The 16,412-nt window shown below is 43.6% G+C and overlaps 1 protein-coding gene across 1 annotated transcript in view; it reads left to right on the forward strand.

The window, feature by feature from the left end:
- Positions 1 to 16,412, forward strand: part of COL22A1 (collagen type XXII alpha 1 chain) — a 218,110-nt gene that overhangs the window by 190,377 nt on the left and 11,321 nt on the right. Inside the window, exons 45-55 of the mRNA XM_074901126.1 lie at positions 1,186 to 1,299; positions 1,479 to 1,532; positions 3,702 to 3,755; positions 4,498 to 4,551; positions 6,267 to 6,320; positions 7,624 to 7,677; positions 8,501 to 8,554; positions 9,636 to 9,689; positions 10,288 to 10,332; positions 13,534 to 13,587; positions 14,557 to 14,610. Of these exons, the coding sequence (XP_074757227.1) occupies positions 1,186 to 1,299; positions 1,479 to 1,532; positions 3,702 to 3,755; positions 4,498 to 4,551; positions 6,267 to 6,320; positions 7,624 to 7,677; positions 8,501 to 8,554; positions 9,636 to 9,689; positions 10,288 to 10,332; positions 13,534 to 13,587; positions 14,557 to 14,610 (645 nt within the window). The remainder of the gene's footprint in view (positions 1 to 1,185; positions 1,300 to 1,478; positions 1,533 to 3,701; positions 3,756 to 4,497; positions 4,552 to 6,266; positions 6,321 to 7,623; positions 7,678 to 8,500; positions 8,555 to 9,635; positions 9,690 to 10,287; positions 10,333 to 13,533; positions 13,588 to 14,556; positions 14,611 to 16,412) is intronic.

Genomic DNA, 16,412 nt, shown 5'->3' on the forward strand with positions numbered 1-16,412 from the left:
GAGCTGTCTGTCTTAATGGAGCCAAGTATTTTTCTAGAGATTTCACTGCATTGTATTGTTTGGGATTTCTAATCAGGACAATAGCAAGAGACTGATTCTTGGCTACAGGATGTAATTTTGATGTTCCTTTGTTTTATTCCTTTGATTATGTTACGATTAAACACACTTATATGCCTTGTGTATTGTTTCTGCTTGATATTGTTTTTACTTCACACTTGGTACAGCTCTTGGTAAAGCCGCACCTTCAAATCCCAGATGAAATTAGGGCTCTGTTGTTCTGCATGTTTCTCAAGCATTTATATTGTAAGTAGATAAATATGCATGTAGGGACTGAAACTTAAAATGACAGTTTATGCCATAATTTTGCAACAAATCACTGACAAAGTTGGGTGTTGGGGCAAGGTCTCCTAACTCTCAGCCTGATGATCTGTCTGTTGTGCTACACTGTCACTTATAGGCAGATTCACTCCCCTTTTGGTGAAGGGAGTCTGCCTTTGGAATGGAAATGGGATACCCATGGTATTTAATTTCCTGAGGATATCAGGAACGTAAAGACTACTGAGATGATGCTTCAAAGAGTTTTGGAAGGGGAGAGGTAGTAATTCTCCAGGACATAATTTGGCCAGGACATTGTGACATTCACTTGGTCTTCATGAACTCCATTGGATGAGTTCTCCTTGGCCACACTAGCTGCTGAATAGAGTTTCTCTTGCAGAACACCCTTTCTGACGTTGTGCTGCACCTGGATTTTCCTAGCAGTCTTCCCTCTGAGCAGTAACCCAGGTCTTTCAAACTGGTGTAGACACAGTTTTCTAGTAGTCTTGTAGTTTCAAAGCAAAGTTGTTCTTGGTAGTCTTGCTTTATGGCTCTCTGACCTCCATGTTAGAAAGAGTTTCTCCTTGGTTTCTTGATCCTGGATGATAGTTAGGACCTGTCCAATTAGAACTGATAAGAAACTCCCCATGGGAGCATGTGTGAGCTCAGCTACTGACCCTTGTTCTGCTTCATACTGCTCTTGTTTCAGTTCTGTAAGGCAAAGTAACCCAGATCCTACCCAATGTAGTCAAACTGCAAAGGCTTAGGGATTATATTAGCACCACACTTCCACATTCGTAATGGATGTCTGTAGGGTCTGATAAGTGCCTTCAGTCTATCGTTAATTAATTTCTCCATTTTGTCTCCTAGGACGTGTGCAGTGAATGCCCTCCTGGCCCACCAGGACTGCCAGGCATCCCAGGTTTCAAAGGCGATAAAGGTCCTCGAGGCCCACCAGGTAGAGATGGACAGGATGGGAAAATGGTAAGCAAGCTGGGGAAGTGACCATGCTTTGGATGTTATGTAACCTTGTTTTTCTTATAATATTTTTAGGTAGTTGATTTTTTAAGTTCTTTTTTTCAGCAACCTACTGAATCTTTTCTAGATGTCTGTGGAGTCAATGAATTTAACTAATGTTTCCTTCTACCTCTTCTGCATTGCAGGGGAGCGCTGGTCCCAGAGGTCCTGCAGGCCCACCTGGGCTGGATGGCCCAAAGGTTCGTTGATTTTCTTCAGATGTCTAATGAAAACTTATTTGTGACTAGCTAGTACACTGGCTGAAGCAGGATCTTGGTGGCATCCATCTCTGTGTAAAGTAGGACTGGTCCCTTGTATGGGCCCTGTACTGGCAATTCACTGGAGTGCCACATGCCCTCAGAACTGCACAGCTCCCCACACAAACACCGTTTCACTTCAGCAGTGTCTCCTACCGCGCCTTTGTTCATACACAGACACAAGCACACACACAAGCGAAGGGCCTGATTCTTGATAATTAATTTCATTACACTGATATTTTGATGACAGATAAGGATTTAGGGGTAAGTTTCAATCCAAATCAGATGAGGAAGACATGAAAGCCTCAGCAGTAGCCACCTTGCCTGTTCATCTCCTTTGAATTCTGTATGCTTGGATCGCTGAAATTAAGGGTGGTGCAGTAGGCTGCTGGGCTCCATATACACTATCTGCCTTGGTGGTTTTATCCACAGACTCTGAATGTTTCCTGAAACATGCTATATGAAGAACTTGTTTGAGCTATATGCTTTCTGACAAATGATCTAGGGACACAGGCCAACATAAAACTTCCAATGTCTGAAAGATTCCAGTAATGTCACATTTGAAGCATTTCCTATGAAGAGAGGTCTGTCATCAGTCTGCTCACAGTGCCAGTGCCTGGTCACAATCAAAACCTTTACAACAGCCTAATGTGAAATAAAATGAAACAAATCAATGGAGAGAGAGATAAGGTGATTTTCATGATGTACCACGGTTTCTTCCAGACTTCCCTGCATTACTGACTTACTGTCTAAACCAGCTTCTGCTATTTTAACATCTTTGTATTTGCACTTATTAGAGTATAGGACAAGCTAATAAAGATTCATGAATTAATTTTATATCTTGCAATTAAAAGTGTGGTGGGGAGAGTGGTAGAGTCTCAAAAGTAAATATAGGGTTGATCAAAATGAAAGTATGTTCCAGGATAAAATTTGCAGAAGAATTAGTAACCCATAAAGACAATAACTGGCAGAAATGCCAAATGGTCTGAGACATGCCACGTCTGCTGCTTTCTTATATGCTATGAGAAAACAGAGATTTGGGCAGCAAGAATGAATGTTTAGGTGAAGTAACAGGAATAATTTTAAACTGTGCATATGCATAAAACAAAATCATGCAATCGATAAATAGTCTAAGCTGTATTCAATAAAAGGGCAGTTTCACAAATGTTAAGAGAAAATACTTAAGACCCCTGAGAAGGAGCAGACACAAAGACAGTCTTTGGGTCTTCCACTCCAAGGATCCTCCTAACGTATTTAGAAAGGAGTCACAAAGAGATCTGCACTTTTGAAGATGTAGTATATTGTCCTTACCAACACCATCCAAACTAGTATTAGGTCCCATTCTGAAACAGAGCAGTAGAACTGTGGGTCTTTGGTCATGAGCAGCTTCATGCCTTCTGGCAATATGAATTAAGCCACTTTTAATTAATAAATGGCAGCCCTTTCTCCCCCACTTGTCTCCTAGATCTCATGTAGTAAATCAGGGTATTATTCCCATGGACAGCAATTCATTAGTGTTCTGTGCATTGTTCATAATTTGTTCACCATCATCTCAGTATTTTTCACTGTGTGAGACTTGCCTTGCTTTAAGCGTTGATAATACAGACATCTACATTTGAGTTAGCTGCTTCTGTTGTCACTGGGAGAGAAAGAGAGAGAGAAAGGTAGGGGAGCACTTTCTGGGTATGAATTTTCTGACTGCACCTTAGAAATGCCATTTTTATTGCTGGTGTCTCTGAAGGGAGAGATTACTAGTTCATACTGTGGATGCCTTTTCTGGGCCAGATCATTCCTTACCACGATTTGATTTAGTGAAGTTCCTAACGACCTGTCTACTTTCTAAGGATGTGTAAGTCCTTTTCATGTCCATGAGACTACAACATTAAAAAAAAGGCTATTCTGGGTCTGCTCAAAGGCCGTTCTTCACATATATTCCTGGCTCCAACATTGTTAGTGAATGTCTAGGGAAGAATTTAAGAGGAGGGCAAACAGGACTCAGTCCTAATTTATGAGTTTTATGCTCAAATGTCCAACTGCTTTATGAAATAGGTCAAAAAGCTGATACAATACAGAATCTAAGTGACTTTCAGTGGCTTTTTTTTTCGTTATCAGGGTGCTAAAGGAGACCGTGGTATGACTGGGGATGCAGGAGAAAAAGGTGAACAGGTAAAAATAGAGTGTGCTTTCCTACAGTGCTGTCACTGTGATTGTTCCTTTGTCAATAACTCCTATAATGTCTGTAGAGGAATACCCTTCTCAGAGGCAGAGGAGGAAAATGGGAGCTCTTCATCACTGATAAACCTTGAATGGGCTGTCCTGAAGAGTGGAACTGTAGCATCCTCCACAGGCTTCCATCCCCATCTCCAGTATCTTCCCCTATTATCTGTTTCCTCACCTCTAGATGGGGTGCATTCAGCTCTCTGCATTACCTAACCTTTAGTCATTTCCACAGATAATGACTAGATGAGATCCAGGACGTCAGGTGTCTTTGGGTCAAAAAAATCCACTGTTTCTATTTGTCCTAAAAGATGAATGTAAGGACGACCTCTTTTAAGAGAGACTGAGATACTTCAGGAAAGAGGGAAATGGTCTAAATTAGAGCAGACTTTCATAGTTAATTTTGCCAAGGGCTGAGTCAATAGTTTAAGGTGCAGATCAGCACCTCTTCAATGAGATTTGTAGGATATTTTAGAAAGGTTTGGTTTCCAGCCTGATCTCCTGCCTTGTACAATTCCGCAGTATCTGTTCTCATCTTCTATTAGCATAAACTGAAGTACACATTAGAAAAAGTACACCTTAAATTTGTCTCATTTTGATGTTGCTTCACAATGTTCAATCGCCACCTTATAGTTTATGCAACTAGAGATGTGAATAATGTGTAAATATAGTCTCTCTTTTTGTTCTGCAGGGTCACCCTGGAATGCCTGGCTTCTCAGGGGCTCCTGGAAACCCTGGTCCACCTGTAAGTTCCTCTGTTGCAAAGATGGTCCTGTATTTTCTTTACTAATAAGGTTGTTGCAAGATCCATGTGCAAGACCCATCTGTTTGTGCATTGCATTTGCATTTTCCAGTGGGTTCCTAATGGTCCCCCGAGTGTCATAGAGTTCCCCACTCATGATAATTGCTATTTAATACATTGGCCACTTTTCACTGATTGCTTCAACTCACTCTGTAAATTGATGCTAAGCTTCAGTCACTCTCTTTATACAAGATAATGGTGATGAAAACTCTTCCACAGAGACTAGTTAGTGGTTTGTGTATAGGTGTTTTCTTATATGTGGGATATGTTCTCAGTCTAGATCCAGAAGATCTGAGAGTATTTTTCAATTTTCCACAGTGGTATGAGACTGTGTAATTTTACACAGTGGTATGAGTCTGGATTTTCTCCAGTTTTCATATCCTGTGGGTTACTTTTGAATTAAAGGGCCTTTTACATGTGTCCCTCTCCATTACAGTCCTTCTCATTCCTAGCTCTACTCTCTCCACAAATACAATTATGCTTCATTGTATTTAAAAAGGAGTGACAGTGCAGAAGCAGGGCTGAAATAACTTGGCTGTCCTGCTTGTGATATCACCACTTACATCCTCCAAGAGCTGGGACTTTCCCTGATTGAAGGAGTTTTCTTTCCAAACCACCTTTCTTTGCCCACAGTCATCACTACTCATATTGCTGCTTACAGTGCAGTTTGGCTCTGCCATGCTGGGGGTGTGCAGCCTTTGTCTGTTCTGGGAATCAGCAGAGTCTCTTCAAAGCTGAATTTACATTGCACTGACTAAATGACAGGAGGTACCAGAAAAGAGGATTAGCTTAAAATTCTATTGTCAGATGGTAGCAGTGCCTAAAGGATGCTGAATGCTTTACCACTGGTACAACACAGGGACCTGCTTTGTGGGTCATTTGTGCTCCCATGAGCATTATTTTAGGAGAAGCTAAAGACACGTTTACTGTATCTGTGTTAACCTCATACTGCCACAACCACAAGGTTGTTTCATAGAATCATAGAATCATTCCAGTTGGAAAAGACCCTTGGGATCATTAAGTCCCGTCATGAGCCCGACTACAAAGTTCTCCCCTACCCCACATCCCCCAACATCTCAACTGAACAACCCTTAAACACATCCAGGCATGGGGACTCCATCCCCTCCCTGGGCAGTTTCAGTAGGATTAAAACTCTTAAAATTGTGTTGCAAGACCCTCTGAATAGACTCAAAGTCAAAGGAAATGTGCAAAGTAAAAATGAGTCGGTCAAAGCAGAGCAAAGTGTGATGTTCCCCTAGATATTTTTTTTTCTTCAACTTCTACTGACTTTTTCCTCTCTCTGCATTGACTCGTGGCTCCAGGAGTTTGCCTGCCACAGAGTGTTCTTCAGACTGCTCCCATAATTTCTGTCCTTCAGAGTTATTTTTGTCACAAGATTGGCTTTTTCCTATTTGTCCCCTATTTTCAGAAGGAAGGGCCAGGACCAAGCTCAAATATCTGAATATTTCTGGCTTTGGAGGCTGATTGAATGCAGAGGTTGGCACTGCTTTTCTGTGATAAATGAAGAAATAATGGAATGAATGCTGAACTGAGTGACTGAAGAAAACTTCAGTGTTGCCAGCTGTGGTAGAGAGTGTGTTGACAAATGTACAAAATGCATTAATCACTCATGTTGTTTCTGCTTTATTTTTTTTTAGGGGCCAGATGGGGCACCAGGACCAATAGGACCAGCAGGAAACCCAGGAGACATAGTAAGCTCTAAACTGTGTGTTTCACCACCAGCTTTACTTATATTTAACTCTGTGGAGTAAAGCTGGTCTGGAACCCATGTAATGTCCTTTGAAAGATCCCCAAAATATTCAGCCTGAATCAACTCTACCACTGCAAGTAGGACCTCCACAAATAACCACAGATTACTCTGTGTTTGCAGTTTTGTTTATTCACCAAATGAAGTTCCAAATTAGCCAGAGCATAATCCATTCCATGGGACCTCTAAGGAGGTTTTTGTTCCTCTTGTCTGTCTGTCCTCACTGTTAACACCTCTTAGCCTCTAGAACAGGATGGCTAAATCTGTTAGCATGCTTCGTGACCCAGACTAACACCTGAACTGTGCATAGGGATCGTCAAAATGAAACCAGCAATGTGTTGAAGGATGTCACAGCATGGACTGCTCATATGCCAGGGCCTGAGACCATTCCCTGGCACCACTGAAAATTAGTTCAGATGTAACCTTTGAGAAGAACTTTGCTACTGCTGTTTCATTTGAAGGGTGTTCAGATGATACTTTATGCATCAGAAAACCCTGGGTGAGACAGGTAATCTGATTGATGCTAACTTCAAGTTGAAATGGAAAAAATGAACCTTCCCTGAGTAATGCATGCTGTTGAGCTGGAACAGTTTGAGAGTGTGCATTTCTGTGATTAATTTCTAGAGCAGTTTCCTAATGAGCAAGGTGCCTTTTGCAAATCCATTTCAACCTGAACTTCATCATAAGTGTACAGTGATGGTCCTTCTGATGGCTGTTTTGAAATCAGTGAGCACTCTTAGAAGAGAGGCTAGAGACTATATGGGCAGGGCAGCAGAACTTTCCTTTCAAATAGGAAAACTGAGACAAGGTTGAGACACTGTTGAAGACCTGGGATGCTGTTGTTCAGTCCTATAGAGTAAGGGGATTTCTTGGGACTGTCAGCAAAGACCTTATAACTACTCATTTGATAGGTATTAAATATAGATCTTCTACTTCCTGGCTGGACACCTCATGCAGGAAGTTAAGGACTAAATATTAAATATAATTGAACTTCAGAAAAAGATTACCAGTGATTTCAGTGGTTTCTCCATCTGTAGCAACTTATAACTAACACTGGATGTTTTATTTGAAAAGAAAACCCTTCAGTTTAAACTAGAAGGAATTCAAGGAAACCTTGTGTACTATGTGACATTGGCGACAAGACCAGCTTCTCACAGTTGTACCTTGTCAAACTCTACATTTGCTTTCATCTGATAGAAGCATCTGAAGAGCTTGTCTGACCTGCAGTGTTTCTGCTTTCTTTCCAGGGTAAAGATGGCCCTCCAGGTCCACAGGGCCCACCAGGGTTGCCTGGACTTCCAGTGAGTGCAGTTCAGCTCCTTCTGATTCAATACATTAAACTGTTCATAAACACATAGGTTTAGGTATCACATAGGTATCACAGAGGTGATATTTTTGAGGTGCTTTGAAAGCTATGCACGATCTGTAATGGTATCTGTCATCTTGATGCTATGTCCTTGCTCCAGGAGAGTGTGCATGCTGCATTTGATCATTTTAAAGCTAAATGTTAGTTGCCATATGAATTGAGTCTGCTCCTCATCTGCCTCATCATTGGAAGAAATACTTTAATGCAGAGCACAAAAATCAGCTAATAGCTCCAGTGTATGGGCACAAAAATTCATAGACTGGAATACGGTCTTTATCTGAATCCACAGTTGAAATTATTCTTTTGCACTGACTCAAGTTCATCTTGGGCATAGACTCTTCTCTTCTAGAAAATGTATTAGTACATGTTGGGTTTTTCTAATCTGTTTTAGGGATAGGGCCAGAGCTATTTCTAGTGTAAAGTAGCCTAGCTGAATGAAGATAATGGTATTATAACGATTTATAACAGCTGGTTTTAGAATCCTGATTTAAGATTGTTGGAGTGCTCACCTTGCTGAAAAGGAGGAAACCCCTTAGACTTGCCATTTTAGAAAGGGAAATGGTTTATGCTGTTGCAGTGGTGTAGCAAGGAGAAGTTTATGGCTGAGCTATAGAAATAGGGTAGTTTTGGAGGGCTAGGCAAATTTAAGTATGCCATGATGAAGCAGAGCTGTCACTGGGAAACTCACACTGACAAAAACCACAGCAATCTTCCATATTGACTTCTTCCTTATACCTTGTTTTGCATTTCATTTACAGGGCATTGCTGGGAATGATGGCAAGGATGGCAAGCCAGGATCTCTTGGGGAACCGGTAATGTAATTTAGAAGTGGTTTGCTAAGGCAATCAGAGCCTACATCCAGTTATTATTTTTTGAGCTGGCTATCTGTGGACTCCTTAGGGGGGGGGGGGGATCCTGTTTGCACATCTTCTTTTAACACCAGAAGGACTATATTGTCTTGAGCAATTTATAAGAGTCACACACTAGCAATCTTGAAAAGAAACTGGCTCCTTTTACATTTACAGCTACCATAAATAAACTAAAACTTAGTGATTCCACTTTTACAACTACCGTAAATATTGCAGAGAAAGAAGGTTGTCTTGTAACATTAAACCTAGTGATCCATTTTTTAGGTAGAAGATTATGGGGCATTAAAAGTTTAGAGAAGGTGTCTTTAAAGAAGCCTTTTCTAGATTGCTCTGTGATAGTTCTGTTGTCCAGCGTTTGAAGTTTTATATTTTATTTCACTACTTAGTCTATACTTGCATTAGCTGAGGGGAAAAATCTGAGTCATGAAGTTGTCAGCCAAAAGGAAATGTTAATAAACTGGAAAGTGAATGTTATTCCTTGCAACTGTGTTTTTTATATAAAGAATGTGCTTCCAGTATCTGGCATTGCTATGCTTTTTCTGTGACTTGTCAAATGGGACTTAGTGGTTCTGGGAAGAGCCAAGTTCCCGGTCATTAGGGCAACTGGTATGTGGAGCAGCACTTGTTACCACAGCTGCAGACAGTGGTGTGCTTGCATCAAAACACCTGGCTTCCATGTACAGGTACTGATTCTGTACGTTCTGAGTAGGTATTGGTGCAGTTCTGTGCATTACCCCTCCATACCCCTCCGACATTAAAGCACTGTAAAGATGCAGCAGTCTGGAGGTGTAAGCTGCCTTTGGACCTCAAAGGCTGCGTTCATGACAGTGCAGGTAGGGGTATGTATGGGAACGTCTGTCACTACTGTCCTCCTTGCATGCTTAGACTCCAGCATTCCTGGAGAAACCCTGGGCAATCAGAGTTCTCAGTGCTGTTACATATAAGGGAGAAGAGTGGAAAGGTTTCAACAGCAGAGGGATTGACCTGAGACTCTCACTAACATGTACATGGTTGTTTCCCATAGGGAAAGCCTGGAGAACCAGGGCTCCCAGGCCAGGAGGGTGCCAGAGGCTTACCGGTAGGTGCTGCTCTGAAGGGTTCAATCTAGTCACTTTTCTGTACTGTACTTGGGAAGCTTTTGTTCAGCAGGTGAGGTCCTTTGCTGGTGCAAACACATAACCAAAGTGCTGGCCTGGCTGAGGATTGTCATGGCATTGTGACTAAATAAATAAATACTCAACAGAATTCAAACATGGGCATTTCCAAATGCTTCATGCTTGGAGAAGAGTAGGAACCTTACCTAGAAGCTAAAGCACATAACCGCATGTCACCCCTTTTACCAGAAGGCATAATCACAGCTGTAGCCCATGTGTTCTGTTACATGTCCTCTTAAAGGATGGGAACAGTGAAATTTAGGATTAAATAACCTATTGGGTGGTCACACCAGGAACACACACACTACAATCTTGGTCTTGCAGCTTAAGGAGCAATGGAAAGCTCTTCCTGTGACATGGCCCTTCCTAATCACTCCCAGGGACATGGCAGCTCCATACTGACCAGTCCCCAGTAATCTTAGGCAAAATTGTGAAGGTTATTAAGTAAACATTCAAGCTGGAGTTTCCGTAGTGTTTCATGCATCAGGGTAATGGATAATTATTTATTTAATTCTTTTGTAGGGTTTCAAAGGACAAAGAGGAGACACAGGTCCCCCAGGTCCTCGAGTAAGTAATGTGTACCTCATGCACGACACTTTGGAGAAAGATTGTGTGAATTGAAGTTGATCTTTCTGAAGCAATAGGTAAAAATGATGACAGGTCTGGTTTTAACATGGCTGTTTTCAAATACAATTCCATGGGCCACAGCCGTGCCATAAAACCATAGGAGCTGTCTTTGTTTCCTCTGCTGAAGTTCTGATTCCAGGTAAGGTGAGGCAGCTGGTAGAGCTGAGTCCTCTGATACTCCCTTTGAGATAGCCCTTTGTGAGGAAGAGCTTGTGGAGGAAGTAAAGCTTGGAGGCTGTCATGAGATGATTGAGTTTTTGATCCTTGGGGAAACAAAGAGAGGGGCTAGTAAAACTGCCACCTTAGACTTCTGGAGGGCTAACTTTGACCTGTTCAAAAGACGGATTAACATAATCCCTTGGGTGGCTGCCTTGAAGGATACGGGAGTCCAGGAAGGCTGGACATACTTCAAGAGCAAAGTCTGAAAGGCACAGGAGCGGCTGTTTCTGTGTGCTGAAAAACAAGCAGGCAGGAAAGGAGACCGGCCTGGCTAAACAGGGACCTTTGGCTGGATCTCAAGAACAAAAGGAGAATCTATCGCCTTTGGAAGAGGGGCCAGGTCTCTCATGAAAACTATAAGCATGTAGTGAAGTTATGCAGGGATAATATTAGGAGAGCCAAAGCACAGCTAGAGCTTAACTTGGCCACAGCTGTTAAGGGTAATAAAAAATGTTTCTATAAATTCATTAACATCAAAAGGAGGATTAGGGAAAATCTCCCTCTGTCAGTGGATGCAGAGGGAAACATGGTAAGTAAGGATGAGGAAAAGGCTGAGGTGCTCAACACCTACTTTGCCTCAGTCTTTAGCAGAGGAACTGGCTGTTCCCTGGACACCCAGCCTCAGGAGCTGGGAGATGGGGAGGGGAAGCAGACTGAGGTCAGCTGCACCACTTGGATGCACACAAGTCTGTGGGACCAGATGGGTTACACCCAAGGGTGAGGCAGAGTTGGCAGGTGTGCTCGCCAAGCCCCTTTCCACGATTTACCTGAAGTCGTGGATAACTGGGGAGGTCCCACTGGACTGGAGGGTGGCAAATGTGACACCCATCTACAGGAGAGGCAGAAAGGACGACCCAGGAAACTATAGATGTGTCAGTCTGACCTCAGTGCCAGGGAAGGTCATGGAGCAGGTCATCTTGAGTGCCATTAAAAGTCATATAATGGACAACCAGGGGATCAGGCCCAGTCAGCATGGGGTTATGAAAGGCAGGTCCTGCCTGACAAACCTGATCTTCTACTACGACAGGGCGACCTGCTTATTGGATGAGGGAAAGGCTGTGGATGTTGTCTACCTTGACTTTAGTAAGGCCATTGACACCATTTCCCACCGCATTCTCCTGGTGAAACTGACTGCTCGTGGCTTGGATGGGCACACGCTCTGCTGGGTAAAAAACTGTCTGGATGGCCGGGCCCAGAGAGTTGTGGTGAACGGAGTTAAATCCAGTTGGCGGCCGGTCAGGAGTGGTGTCCCCCAGGGCTGGGTGTTGGGGCCACTCCTGTTTAACATCTTTATTGATGATCTAGACGAGGGGATCGAGGGCACCCTCAGTCAGTTTGCAGATGACACCCAGTTGGGTGGGGGTGTTGATCTGCTCGAGGGCAGGGAGGCTCTGCAGAGAGACCTGGACAGGCTGGAGCCATGGGCTGAGCCCAACTGGGGGAGTTTCACTGAGGGCAAATGCCGGGGGCTGCCCTTGGGCCACAACAACCCCCAGCAGCGCTACAGGCTTGGGGAGGAGTGGCTGGAGAGCTGCCAGTCAGAGAGGGACTGGGGGGTGATTGACAGCCGGCTGAACAGGAGCCAGCAGTGTGCCCAGGGGGCCAAGAAGGCCAATGGCATCCTGGCTTGTGTCAGCACTGGCGTGGCCAGCAGGGACAGGGAAGGGATCTGAGCCCTGTACTCAGCACTGGTGAGGCCGCCCCTCGATTCCTGTGTTCAGTTCTGGGCCCCTCACTACAAAAAGGCCATTGAATGACTCGAGCGTGTCCAGAGAAGGGCAACGGAGCTGGTGCAGGGTCTGGAGCACAGGTCTGATGGGGAGAGGCTGGGGGAACTGGGGGGGTTTAGTCTGTAGAAGAGGAGGCTGAGGGGAGACCTCATCGCCCTCTACAGCTCCCTGACGGGAGGGTCTAGAGAGCTGGGGATGAGTCTCTTTAACCAAGTAATAAGCGATAGGACAAGAGGGAATGGCCTCAAGTTGTGCCAGAGAAGGTTTAGACTCGATATGAGGAAGCATTTCTTTGTAGGAGGGGTTGTTGGGCGTTGGAATGAGCTGCCCAGGGAGGTGGTGGAGTCCCCATCCCTGGAGGGGTTGAAGAGTCGGGCTGACCCAGTGCTGAGGGATATGGTGTAGTTGGGAACTGTCAGGGTGAGGTTCATGGTTGGACTGGAGGAGCTTCAAGGGCTTTTCCAACCTAGACGATTCTGTGATTCTATGAAGTTTCAAGGATGTCTCTGTACCACATCCCTATGGTACGAATGGTGACATACAAGGTGAGGAATCCTGCTGCATTTGTCAGACAAGTATCAGCTCTCCTCTAAAAAATGCCTAAGAAATGCAAAATAATTTCTAGAACAAAACTTACAGAAATAAGAATAGAAAACGTCTCTAGCCCTTTGACTTAGCTGCCTGTGGATCATAAAAACCAGAACTCAAGTCCTACATGAAAAGTTACTCTCCTCTGTTTTCTGAGGAATACAGTACAAAAAGCTTCCTAGTGTAGAAAGTGGAATACAAAACTGAATATCCTTCTGCCTAATTCTGGCTTTTTACAGAGAAATAAAATGGTCTCCTTGCAGGAGCTTAGCTGAAAAATCCAGTGCTGGAATAAATCATCTCTTCCTCATTACGCTAGTTTCTGTGTCAGGAATAGGTTGGTGGTTTTCAGTGACTGCACTAGCAGTAGCAAATATTCTTCTGGAAAGCAGTGCGCTGCCTTGTGCATCGCTTACAGAAGACACTTCTGAGTTATTATTACAAGCTGCATGTCACATTTGATGAATGAGACTCTTGCTGGCTTTGAAAAAGTTTTCACTGAGCTCAGTCCGGTGTTGCAGAAACCCCACGCCACGTATAGTGGTCTTCCTGCTCTGTCTTTGACCTTGAGCTGATACTGCTTTCCTTTTTTGCTGAATTGCAGGGGGAGCCAGGTGTGACAGGTCCTGCTGGTCGTGAGGGGCCACCAGGGAAGGATGTAAGTGTACCGTTGTGAGCAGAAACTAATCTCCTTCTCCCTGACAAATGAAGATTTTAATTCACAGTGACCCTGACCTAAAACAGCTGCAGAAACTCCAGTAAAGGGTGAATTACTGCAGCGGTGCACCGGGAATGATTTGTGCGAAGATCACTAGGGTAACAAAGAATTTGAGGACTGTTGTCACTGCTCAGCTGCTGATGCTTAAATGTCGACTATATCTTTGGAAAAGCAGAGAAAGCTGCATTATTTGAATCCTGCATAGCCAGGAACCTGCTTTCTGCCACCCCTCTCCGAGCGGTGCCTCATTCTGCAGGTCCCACTGGGCCAGGTTCTGTCACACTTCCACTGCAAAAGCTGTACCTTACTGCCTGCGTAGCTCCACTGAAATCAGTGAAATACCTATGGAATAAGGCGCTGCTGCTCAGGGGAAAGAGAGATGGTAGAAACAGATCCTCTGACATTATTAGTGTCAAATGCAGTCACATAACAAAGTCCTGGGAGAGTGCAGCTGACGTGGGATCCTGCAGCAGATGCTGAGCAACATACCAAGCAGCTGATGTGCCATTGCCATGGGACCGGGGGAAGTGGCTTCTCATTTGCACCCCCTTTTATCACTGGAAAACTGCTGTGCTTTAGATGGTGCCCTAGAAAGTAAAATGGAAGACAGACCTAAGGGAACACCTCAGAGAAGACAGAAGCAGGTCTTAAGCCTCCCTCAAGAGAGAATAAAGTAGTCAGTTCTTGAGAAATACTAAGGAATATCAGTCCCTGAGAAATCCAGCTTTAAGACAACCTGATAGTAATGATTTCTGCCTGTAACCAGCTTCAGAAGGCTGGGTTTCCTCAAACATACTTCTTTAATGCTCTTTTCCCCTAATATGTGACCAGTGTAGTTTAGTAGGAACATTTTTAAATGCTTGTTGACTTGCCCTGTATCACTCACCAGAAAACTTTTCTTCATTTCAGGGTGATACTGGTCCCATAGGACCACAGGGCCCTCGAGGACTCCGAGGGCTGCCGGTGAGTTTTCTGTCCTAACAAGCCATTTCTGGAGGTACATTGTGTATAGTGGGAATATCCTGCAGTCCAGAACTCTGGTTTGGAAGAAGAGTCTTAAGCAAGATTCAGGTGATGTTTGATTAAAACACTTTGACTATTTTGAGAAAGACAAATCAGAATGATATGCTAGAAACTGACGAAGACTTATAGTAGTGCAATGAAGTAATGGTGGCTGACTTGGTGGGAAGAACAGTTTAATCAATTCCACCAGTACCACAGTGTCAGAGGTGCTCATATGCCAGTCCTACTTCTGGCATCTCACTCACTTCTCACGCGGCCATAGTTTTCAAAAGTAGACAATAATTGCAGGTGCCCAGTTTGAGATATGTGGGGTCCAGTTGTGATACGATTCATTTTTGTCATGCTCTCTGTAATTTATTTTTTTTTTTAAAAAGCATTATTTTATAAAAAGTTTTAATTTAACACCTGTAGAGTTATATTACAATTTCAGAGGAGAAATGGCTGTTTAGTTGACATTTCAGAAAGTGTTATTTGGGATGGCTGAGTAATTACTTTTATTAATTGCATGGGTTTTTCAATTCTTTTAAAAATCAACCTTTTCCCAGTTTTAATGCAGGTCTCTGTTGCTGAACCTAGGCACATTTTTAATATGTTGCAATGAATGATTTCTTTTCCTTCTCAGAAGACCTGCTAGTGAAACAGATTCTGCAACATGTTCCATAATCAGGGCAAAATGCTGATTCAGCCAGCAAAGCCAGGAGCTGGGGCAGCAGGTCCCTCTGAGCTGGGAGGGTAGGGGTTTAAATTAGTCTGCAGCAACATATGGAGAGCTGCTGTGTTTGCCTTGTAATTTATCTCATTATTCCTGTAATGCTGGCTTCACTCGCTAACGTGTCATGCCCCTGCACAACACTAGAAATTAACAGAAATATATGAGGAATCAGAAATTATCATAACTCCAGGACATACTCTTATTTGGAGAAGAGATACTTGGGGGTTTGTATGTTGTAGGGCAAAACATCAGTTTCTCTTGTTCTTCTGCTTTGTTTCTTCTCTAATAAGGTGCATGAGCCATGAATATTGCCAGTAAAAGGGCTGATATTTATGATCAGCTCCAACGCAGGAAAAAACATCTCTGCATGGAGTTTTGGAGTGAAAGAGAAGCAGGGTGCAGAATTTCATCTCACCAAACTTTAGTCAGTGTAGGTAGTCAGATCAGCTACTTTGATAAGGAATGGTAGGAAACAGGTCCTTCTAAAGGGTGATTTGGCTCATTCTGAGTTGTCTGGTTTCAGGGAAGTATTAAATGCCTCAAGACTTTAGAACAAATGTTTCTCTCCATTCCCCAGAAAGGGGAAGTCTGAGAGATTAAAAAGTAGATGCCTGGCCTCTGGACCCTGATTCAGATGATAGCCCTGAGAAGAAGATGGTAGGTAGGCAGTAATTTGCAGGACCTACTTCAGTCAGCGGAGAGAGGGAGTTTTCTAACAAAGGAAGGTTGGGAGGGATCTGGCGATATCTGTCAGCTAGTGCAGAGCACTCTAACATTGATCACTGAGCTGCCAAGAGGTGCTTCAAACATGGACTAAAGGGGCTTCTCTTACCACTAGTGACTTGGAACAGCCATAGTAGGTATCTCCATCCATCCCAGAGGATACTCCATATGATGTGGATAAGGGTGAGGAAAAGGTGAAGGACAAGGAGTGCTGGTTTGGTCATCTTCAGACTAGGGGATGTGGGTCCACGTCTCTCAGTTTTTGTCCTGAGATGGAGTCAGCGATGCAGTCAGGGATGCAGAAGTT

This window comes from Athene noctua, chromosome 2, assembly GCF_965140245.1.
Source record: "Athene noctua chromosome 2, bAthNoc1.hap1.1, whole genome shotgun sequence".
NCBI lineage: Eukaryota > Metazoa > Chordata > Aves > Strigiformes > Strigidae > Athene > Athene noctua.